The 10,378-nt window shown below is 35.3% G+C and overlaps 1 protein-coding gene and 1 long non-coding RNA gene across 2 annotated transcripts; both read left to right on the top strand.

Annotated features, from left to right (window-relative positions):
- The first annotated feature begins 1,715 nt into the window (after window positions 1–1,715).
- Window positions 1,716–2,228, top strand: LOC107962308 (uncharacterized). Its single transcript, XM_016898680.1, has 2 exons — window positions 1,716–1,893; window positions 1,960–2,228. Exons 1-2 carry the CDS (start codon window positions 1,716–1,718, stop codon window positions 2,226–2,228), a joined length of 447 nt encoding a protein of 148 aa, XP_016754169.1.
- Window positions 2,229–5,557: 3,329 nt separating this feature from the next.
- Window positions 5,558–9,018, top strand: LOC107948763 (uncharacterized). The gene is made up of 2 exons (XR_001697554.2): window positions 5,558–5,820; window positions 8,530–9,018. It is a non-coding gene; the product is annotated as an uncharacterized lncRNA (long non-coding RNA).
- Window positions 9,019–10,378: the final 1,360 nt, after the last annotated feature.

Raw genomic sequence — 10,378 nt, forward strand, 5'->3', positions numbered from 1 at the left:
CGTTTTCTCTTTTTTGCTCATCCTCTTCATTTTTACTAGTTTGGGATCTAGTGAGCGGCATGGTATCTGTGAAAGATCAAACAAACAGGAACAAGAAAGAAAAAAAATAATAACCTCACTCGTTAGCTCTCAAAAGAATAACTCTCTGAATGATTCAAAACTTGTAAATATGTTTGGAGAGGGTTACTAATCAAGATCAAATAACGGAGGTGCAAACTTCAAAGAAACAATGAAGACCCTAATTTCTCTAAGAGGCCAATAAACTTGGCGAGGCAACTTGTAATGGAGGCTACACGGATGAAGGAATTGTGCGTGCCTTTAATATCTGCTAACATAAGAAGAAACAAACTGTTAGAAAGCATAAGAGAAACAAAAAAACGTAGACCTGCAACGATCCCTAACTCTAGAGTCAAAGAAAAGCTTTAATAAGAAGAACACTTAAGAAAACTCTACCCAATTTAAAAAAAACAAAAATCGGAAACGTTTGGTGTCTTAAGATTTTCAAAAATTGAAGCTTTAATTATACTTGAGTCAAGAAAAGAAGAAGGAAAAGAAATTCAATTTTGGGAAAAATAAAAATAAAAATAATAACAATAATAGGAAAAGAAGAAACCTACGTATGAAAGGTAGGCAACTTTTTTTTGAGGTTTTTTTTGCGCTTTTTACTTTTTTTTCCGTTTTTTAAAGAATAAGAGGAGAAAAAAAAACACCGAATGGCCTGAAATTGATACCAACTGATGCAAAAACCCGGATCTAGACACAAGAGAAACACAAGTTAGAAATAAAACGAGAATAAATAAAATTAGTTAAATAATAAAAAAAGAAAAAAAAGGGATAGATTTGCCCTACGGAACCCTTGGTTAACTTGTAACCAAAAACGCCAATGATTGAGCGGCTCCCTACGAAACCCCTAGAAGATGAACCTCTAGAAACACCGATGAACAGGAAAGAAATTTGAATATGTGTAACTCTGAAATACCCTCAAAAGTAACAAACTCCAAACTAAATAGCAAGAGAAGAATCACTCTACTCTCAAAAATTTGCCTCACACAAATTTGGAAGAAAACAAATACTCTCTTTTTATTCGACCACCCCCTCTCAATGTGTAGAAAACAAGCCTATTTATAGGCAAAATACAAGAGTAATTGAACCCTAATAAAACTCTTTAAAATTATCTAAGAAAATAAATAAATAATAACCTAACCAATAAAATTACTTAAAACTCATAAGTGATGTGTCCCAATTAAGTAAATAATAATAAGATACATAAAAGATTAATCCACCAATTTATAGGCTTTCACTATTCCAAGATTGGTCCAGTGAATTGCATTCCCGTATATGTCAACGTCACGAACATGATGAACTAAATTTGTAGCAACAAAGTCTTGGACAAAAGCATTCATCTTTGATTTTAATTGTCGTGCCTTGCTTCGAGTGATTGGACCACTAGGAAAAACAACCCCTTGAGTGTCACCTCCTTTGCTCGTATCAATTCTAGGCAAGATGCTCAGTTTAAAATATTTTTAGATGTCTTGAAACAACTCCATATCAACATACCGCTAGTCAAAGCATTAAACCAAATGCCCAACTACATAAAATTCAAGAAGGACATATTGTCGAAGAAACGCAGATTGAGAGAATTTGAGACTATTTTTTCTCACTGAAGGGTGCACAAAAATATTGATGAATAAGTTACCTCTGAGGTTAAAAGACCCATGGAGTTCACTATCCCCTGTTCAATTGGAAATCTCTATGTACATAAGAGATTATGTGATTTAGGCGCAGGTATAAATCTAATGCCTATATCTATTTTCAGAAAGCTAGGAATTGGGAAGGCAAGACCTACCATAGTGACGTTGCAATTAGCTGACAGATCTTATGCCCATCTGGAAGGTAAAATCGAAGATGTATTGATAAGGGTAGATAAATTTATCTTTCCCACAGATTTTCTTATTTTAGAATGTGAAGCTGACCATGATGTTCCAATTATTCTTGGAATACCATTTCTTGCTACTGATAGGACTCTAATTGATTTACATAAATGTGAGCTACCTATGAGAGTGAATGATCAGCAGGCCACTTTCAAAGTGTTTAATGCAATGAACTATGCGGATGAGAGTAAGGAATGCCACATGGTTGATGTGATAGAAATAACAGTAAACGAATTTGCAAAATTTTGCTATAGTAGTGTTGACAGCGAAGATTACTTGATGGAGCAAGGTGAATAATTAAGATTTGAAGAACTTGGTGAATTTAGGAAAGCTCAGCAAATAAGGGACAGGCCAGGGAAGAAATTTGAGACCCTGGATTTATCTGGAAAATCCTTTAAGCCTCCTAAACCTTCTGTGGAGGAATCACTATATTGGAGTTAAAGTCTTTGCCTCATCTGAAATATGCATACTTTGGGAATAACAACACTTTGCCAGTTGTAATTTCTACAAGGTGAACACCTTAGCAAAAAAATAGGTTGTTGGAAGTGTTATGGCGATCTAAAAGGGCATTAGGATGGACCCTTGCTAATATAAAAGGAATTAGCCTAACATTGTGTATGCATAAGATTTTGTTAGAAGATTGCCACAACAATTCCATTGAACAATAGAGATGACTAAATCCAATTATGAAAGAAGTTGTCAAAAGGGAGATTATCAAGTGGATTCAAATCGGCATTATTTATCCCATTTTTGACAACTCGTGGGTAAACCCTGTGCAATGCGTACCCAAGAAAGGAGGTGTCACAGTGGTAAGTAATGACAATGATGAGCTCATAACCACTCACACCATTATAGGATTGAGGGTGTGTATGGACTTTTGCAAACTTAACAAGGCAACAAGGAAGGACCATTTCCCTTGTCCGTTTATGGATCAGATGTTGGATAGATTAGCTAGTAAGGCTTTTTATTGTTTTCTAGATGGTTATTTTGGTTACAACCAGATTGTCATAACACTAGAAGACCAAGAGAAGACCACATTCACCTATTCATATGGCACTTTTGTGTTTAGATGGATGTTGTTCAAGTTATGTAATGCCCCAACAACTTTCCAACGTTGTATGATGGCTATATTTTCATTCATGGTGGAAAATTTCCTTAAAGTTATTATGGATGACTTCTTTGTGTTTTGGAATGATTTTGAGGATTGTTTAAAGAAATTAGAGATGGTATTCTGCCACTATGAGGAAACAAATCTTGTGTTAAATTGAGAGAAATGCTACTTCATGGTCTATGAAGGCATTGTGTTAGGACATAAGGTGTCATAGCAAGGAATTGTGGTGGATCGAGCAAAAATAGAAGTAATTGAAAAATTACCACCTCTCACCAATGTAAAGGGTATTCGAAGTTTCCTAGGACATGCAAGATTTTACAGAAGTTTTATCAAGGACTTCTCAAAAATATTTAAACCCTTATGTACTCTGCTTGAAATAAATAAACCTTTTAATTTTGATGATCAATGTTTGCAGGCTTTCGAGTTACTCAAGGAGTGACTAGTAGCTGCACCAATTGTAGTTGCTCTAAAATGGTCATTGCCCTTTGAACTCATGTGCGACGCCAGTGATTTTGCAGTGAGATCAGTGTTGAGGAAAAGAAAGGGCAAGGTATTACACGCAATATACTATACCAGTAGGATGCTGACAAAAGCTCAGCTTAATTACACCAGCATAGAGAAATAATTGCTAGCAGTAGTTTTTGTGTTCAACAAATTTTGATCTTACTTAGTGGGGACCAAAGTTAGAGTTTACATAGATCACTCGACTATCAAATATTTGATACGCAAAAAAGATGCCAAGTCGAGATTAATTATGTGGATACTTTTTCTGTAAGAGTTTGATTTGTAAATAAGAGATAAGAAGGGAACTGAAAATCAAGTGGCTGGCCATTTAATAATGATAGAATCTAGAAATGAAGATGGTTGCACAAAATGCATTAAGGAGGATTCCCTAGACGAACAGTTACTTATTGCCAAGGTACTAACTTTACGCAGACATAATAAACTTTTTGGTGAGTGGTGTAATGCCACCTGAATTCAATACGCACAAGGAATGGAAATTTCTTCATGCTTCTAAACAGAACTATTGGGATGAACCCTTCCTATTTAAGCATTGTGCAAACCAGATAATTCAGAAGTGTGTCCCTAACGAGAATCTGCTTAGCATTTTATAGTATTGCCACTCAGCTCTTTATCGAGGACATTTAGGAGGAATAAAAACAGTTGTAAAGGTACTCATGTCAGGATTCTATTGGCTGACCCTATTTAAGGATGCTCATGAATTTTATAAGTCATGTGACCATTGTCAGAGAACAAGGAATGTCTCAAAAATACAGGAAATGTCGTTGCATTGTATATTATAGATTGAGTTATTTGATGTATGGGGAATAGACTTTATGGGTCCATTTCCACCATCCGCAGGCAAGCTATAAATACTTTTGGCAGTAGACTATGTCTAAATAGGTAGAAGCAATAGCTCTAGCCTCTAATGATGCTAAGTCGGTATTGAAATTTTTACATAAGAACATTTTCACAAGATTTGGGACACCTAGAGCAATCATCAGTGATGAAGGATCCCATTTCGATTGCAAATTAATGGCCAATGCTTTGCACAGATATGGGGTGAAACACAGAATTGCCATGGCATATCATCCCCAGACCAATGGCTAAGTCGAAATCTCTAATAGAGTAATTAAGAAAATTTTGGAAAAAGCAGTAAATCCTTCTCGAAAAGACTGGTCTACCAGATTGGATGAAGCTCTATGGGCATACTGAACAACATTTAAAACACCATAAGAGATGTCACCTTTCAAGCTTGTTTATGGTAAGCGATGTCATTTTCCTGTTGAACTTGAGCATAAGGCATTTTGGGTAATTAAGAGGCTAAATATGGATTGGGCCATTACTGGCAACAAAAGATTATTAAAGTTGAATGAGACGGAAGAATTTCGGGCTTAAGCATATGAAAATGCTCGTTTATATAAGGAAAAGACCAAGCGATGGCATTATAGCAGAATTTTGCCAAGGCAATTTGAACCTGGACAGCAGGTGTTGTTCGTTTAACTCTATGCTCAAGTTATTCCCTAGTAAATTAAAATCTCGATGGCCAGGACCTTTTAAAGTAATTAAAGTGTTTTCACATAGAGCTGTTACTGTCAAAAATTTGGAAGCAGGAGCAATGCCTGAAGCATTATTGGGGTGCTCCTGTTGAACCTGACAAGCAATTTTTTTAATTTTAATTAATTATAAAATTCTTTTATATTTTCTTGTTATTAATAATTTTTTATTTACAGTTTAAATCGAAGTAGAATAAAAGGATCAGGATTTGCTAATAAGTGCTGAATAATAATGCCACAGCATTAGAGAGGAGTATGATGCCACAACAATTTAAGTGATGAGGTGTCAAAACTTGATCAATTGGAAAACTCCAAAAGAAAGATTTGTTGGCAAACCCTTTTGGGAAACTAAAATAGAAGCCCTAAATGAAGGGCCCGAATATTTCATTTCCCTACAAAACTTTATTTCTTTTTTTATTTTTTCCCTACGTCATAACCCCTTTCCTCACGTTTCCCATTTCCTAAAATCTCCATCATTATCCCCTTTTAATTCCTTTTTCTTCCAACCGCTCACGTCTCTTACCTCTGATAAAATTTTTATTTTTACACTAATTCCTTCTTTAACTCCTCTGTTACTCTTTACACATTCGGGGTACTTTTCCTAAATTTCTTTTCAAAATTCCTTTATGGCCCGTGCAAAGAGTACTTCAAAGATGGTAAAATCTTCTCGTGCTGAGGGTTCTCATTCGAAGATATTCTTCAATGCTGCCGCTGCTACAAGGTACACATCTAACATTTTCAAACGACCGTTTTTCTTTGAGCAGGGATTTTTGTTGAAAGATGAACCCCATTTTGGATATGATGAATCGATGGTGTTAGTTATCAAAAAGCACAACTGAAGTAAGTGTTGTTTACATCCAAAAGATGTTTTGGGAAAAGTGGTGCTAGAGTTTTATGCTCATGTTAACTCCCTACATTCCCCATTCATCTACGTGAATGGTAAATCTATTCTGTTTGATGAAGACCAAATAAATACCCATTTTGGTCTCGGGGAGGTTGAAGATGAACATTCGAAGTTTTTTTACAATATTACACCAACAAGATTATCACGAGTATTGAATGATTTGTGTGTTAAAGGAACACATCAAATATTTCAAGCCACGACTGTTACACTGTTGAGTGCGTTACTTTGAAGCTAGTAGGGAAGGTCTGGTATCAGTTCTTGAGAAGTAGACTGATGCCATCAACACATAATACAACGGTTTCAAAGGAGAGAATACTATTTTTCTATTCTATTATTCAAGGCCGAAGGATAAATATTGGGATAATTATATTCCAGGAAGTTCATAAGTGTACAGATAAGAATGCTGGCAGTTTAAACTTTCCTTCTCTTATCTCAGCCCTATGTGAAGTAGCAAATGTGCTATTAAGTGATGTTGATGATGTTACCCCCAACAAGGGTGGGATAACACGAGCTATTTTTGTCAAACTCAGAGGATCTGAGTTTGTTGCGGCATCCCAACACCATCAAGCTTCACCTGCCAAGCAATTTCCCATAGCAATGTCCCATGACTCTCGGATTCTCTTAACCAGAAAATCTTACATTCTTTGATTCAACTAGAGAAAAGGTTGTCCCTTTTTAAAGTCCAGCAGTACCATCTTGTTGAAGAGTTGGGACAACTCAATGCACATTAGGCTTAATATTTGGCGTATGCGAAAAATCAGGACTTGGCCTTACAAAGATCTTTTCAGAAGATTTTTTTTCAAAACCCATGCCACTATTTCCTGTGTTTCCATCGACTTTGCTATCATCTGATGAATTTGAGGAGGAGCCAGATCAACCTAGTATTAGCAATGATTCTGTGGAATAAGAAACCATTCCTAATGAGAAAGCTGCTGAGGATGAGCTGGGAAAATTTGCATTTAAGGCCCAAAGAGAATAAGGACAGAAAGATGAGCAAGCTACTACCACTACTGTTGATAAGGGTAAAACTTCTGTACCCGTGTCTTCACCGGCTTTTGTGACTGAGCAAGACAAAGAAATCGATAAATTGATCGATGGTCTGACGGAAAATAATAAGGAAGTTGGTCAGAGTACCATTTTGAAACAAAAAATGAGTTACAAAGTCAAATCCCGCAAGACTGTGAGATGACTTGAATGATACACCTATAGTCCAATCTAAGTTTGATAAGTTTTTTCTTTCCTTATTTCTTTTCTTAATACATTGCATATTATTTTTTTTCTATATCCATGCATACACTTATGTTTGTGTTGTTTCATGCACTAGGGACAATGCATCCCTTAGGTTTGGGGGTGTATTGTGCCTCTAGGCTGCATTTTGTATTTAGGATATATCCATATTGTTGCATATAGGAGTATTTTGCCATAGCATTGTGACTATTGATTTATTTTTTATCTATACAAACTACAATTTTATTCATGATGTTCAATGATGATTATAAATATTATTTTTTGATTTGCCTGAATTTGTAAAAATGGATTTGGTAAGTTTTGTTGAGGTTAGATTGCTTGGAAATTTATTTCTAAAAGTAGGATGCCTTACACTCAGCAGTTTTTTTTTCGAATTATAATGAGTATCTTTTAATGCCTTAGGGATTCTACAACCTAGTATTATTAGCAATGCTATGACATATTATTGAAATGAAGGACAATAGGCACTCCAATGCTTCAGCATCGCTAAGTAGGTCAGCACCACTTTGTTTGCTCCATTGTGCTGTTGATTAGAAAGGTGGGTCTAAGTACGAGTGTGTAGTAAAAATTGTTGAGGACTTTCCACTGTAGCTAAGTATTGAGTAGCTAAGGAGGTAGTTGTATGCTCCATCCATCTTTTTAGTCAAAGGCCCTAGCTTCATGAATGTTTTGTTGTTTAAATTTTGACATATGTAATGCCTCAGCAATTTGGTGTATTCTCCACTAGGATTCTCAGGGTAGAAAAATCTTGTGACATGCTAAATTCCCCAACCCATTAAAAAAAGAGAAAAATTTGGAATAATAATAAATAAGTGATGTTAGATGGAAAATGAACTAAATGGGTTAGAAGATATTTGCTATACGGCAGAAGGGGAGAGTGGGTGAGTATTCAGGAGTTTTTGTTTTGAGGAGATATTTTTGCACTACCCTTGCTAGAAAAACCTTAGCCACTCAAACAAACTTTAGGATAGAGAAAATTACTAAGAATTGAGATATAAATTATTTTTTGGATAGATAAGCAGTATGGAAGGGTTTCATGCCAGGGCAAAATATTTGCATTAGTACATATAGGAAATTTTTGCTTGAGGACAAGCAATAGCTTAGGTTTGGGGGTGTGATGACTCTTGAAAAGACTTATATTTTTTTCCTTTCGACCTAGCTAATTACTTGTACTTAGGTACATTTTGTTGCATTTTAGGGCATTTTAATTAGCATTTGTTATATTGCATTCGGACTTGGACGATGTTGAGTTATTTGGTGCATTTTCTGTGGTGGTAGGAAAGGAACAAGTTTTCGAAGAAAGGAAATAAAAAAAGTGAAGTTTTGCTAAGGCAAAGTGCAGATGATATGCCAGCGCTGGTGCCGCAGCAATGCTAGTAAGACTAAGACAAACGTTTCATGCGCAGCTGTTTCAGTTTGAAATTTAAACTAGTACTAGATAAATCACCCTAAAAAAGAGGAGAAGATTAACACAAACTGATTGGCTGAACTCTATCTATAAAAGGACGATGAAGAGAACCTCAAAAGGCATCCCAGAGAGAAGTAGAAGAGTAAGAGATCTCGAGTGGAAGAGAAAGTCATCCTCTCGGTCAGCATAGGATTGTGCTGCTATAGTGTGGACCAACAGTAGCTGTTTTCTTGACGTTCTTCCATTATTTCCTTAGTACTCTATTTTGAATTTATTTGGTTGTAAATGATGGTGATGGTTTGGAATTATATTTTCCAAATAATGAGTTAAATCTCATCGAGTTGGGGTTATTTTGATGATACTTAACAGTTTTAAATTTCCATGGTATAAATCTGATTTTTTTACCGCCCATTCAATTGTTTAAGTACAACCCTAGGAATAGTCAATGACATATTATTCATTTGTATAGAGGGGAACCTTTAGAGGCTATGCCTCGGGGGTCAAGTTGGATACACCTATATTATAGTCTTACCATAAAGTTTGAAACGTCTATTAACTTATTAAGTTAGGAAGTTTGTAAAGAATTGAAACACGTATGATACCAACTATAATAGAATTCATGCTTTAAAACATGATATGGTTTAAGAGTGTAAATTGTTAAGTTATTTAGGTTGATATGACACTCGGTACCCAGACTGGTCAATTAGGTTAGCTATATTCTTACAATCTTACTCATACTTACTTCTGGCAAAACATTTTTATTGAATAATATTCTTTATGTACCTGTCTTGAGTAAAAATTTGATCAGTGGTGGATTACTGAATAAGGCAAACATTAATTAGTCTTTGAATCCAATAAACTTGTACTTTCCTATAATGGAGATTATGTTGGGAAAGGTTATCTGAGTAGAGGTTTATTTGTGATTGGGACTATGCTTAATAATAATAAAGCGACCACTTTTTCTTATATTGTTGATCCCTTGATATGTGGCATGCTAAATTAGGTCATGTGAATATTTATTATCTAAAAGAACTCATAAAAATGAATCTACTCCCCAATCTAGATGATAGTAGCTTTGAAACCAAGCATGCTAGACCTTCCTTAAAAACTTACTGATAGGAGGACTGAACTTTTAGAGCTAGTTCATACTGATCTAGTGGACTTTAAAACATAGAGAGTAAAAGCGGAAAACGCTACTATATCACCTTTGTAGATGGTTACTCTAGATATACAAAGGTTTATCTTCTACTATCAAAAGATGAAGCAGATAAAATTCTTCTTCATAAAGCAGAAGTAGAAAACCAATTTGATAGGAGAATAAAACCTCTTAGATCTGATAGAGGTAGTGAAAATGAAAATAATTTCCTTAAATAGGTCTGTGAGAAACACGACATTATACATGAGTTTTCTTCTCCTTTTTTCCCACAACAGAATGACATAGCTAAAAAGAAAAATAGAAGTCTAAAAGAAATGATGAATGCTTTACTACTAAGTTCTAGTTTACCTAACACTATGTGGCGGGAAGCCGTAATTTTTGCAAACCATATTCTTAGTAGAGTGTCTCATAAAAAACTTAGTCTGTAACCCATATGAATTGTGGAAAGGTTATGCCCCTAATCTGAAATACTTGAAAGCGTGGGGGTGTAATACCCCTTACTCGGTTCGATCGTTGGACCTAAGTTACAGGGTGCTACCATAGTCACTAGAGCAATCGCATAC

Source organism: Gossypium hirsutum, chromosome D04, assembly GCF_007990345.1.
Source record: "Gossypium hirsutum isolate 1008001.06 chromosome D04, Gossypium_hirsutum_v2.1, whole genome shotgun sequence".
Classification (NCBI taxonomy): Eukaryota; Viridiplantae; Streptophyta; class Magnoliopsida; order Malvales; family Malvaceae; genus Gossypium; species Gossypium hirsutum.

Coding starts and splice junctions, on each gene's coding strand:
- LOC107962308 (XM_016898680.1), top strand. CDS start 1,716: ATGGAGTTCACTATCCCCTGTTCAATTGGAAATCTCTATGTACATAAG. Junction 1,894..1,959: donor ATCTTATGCCCATCTGGAAG/GTAAAATCGAAG, acceptor TTCTTATTTTAG/AATGTGAAGCTGACCATGAT.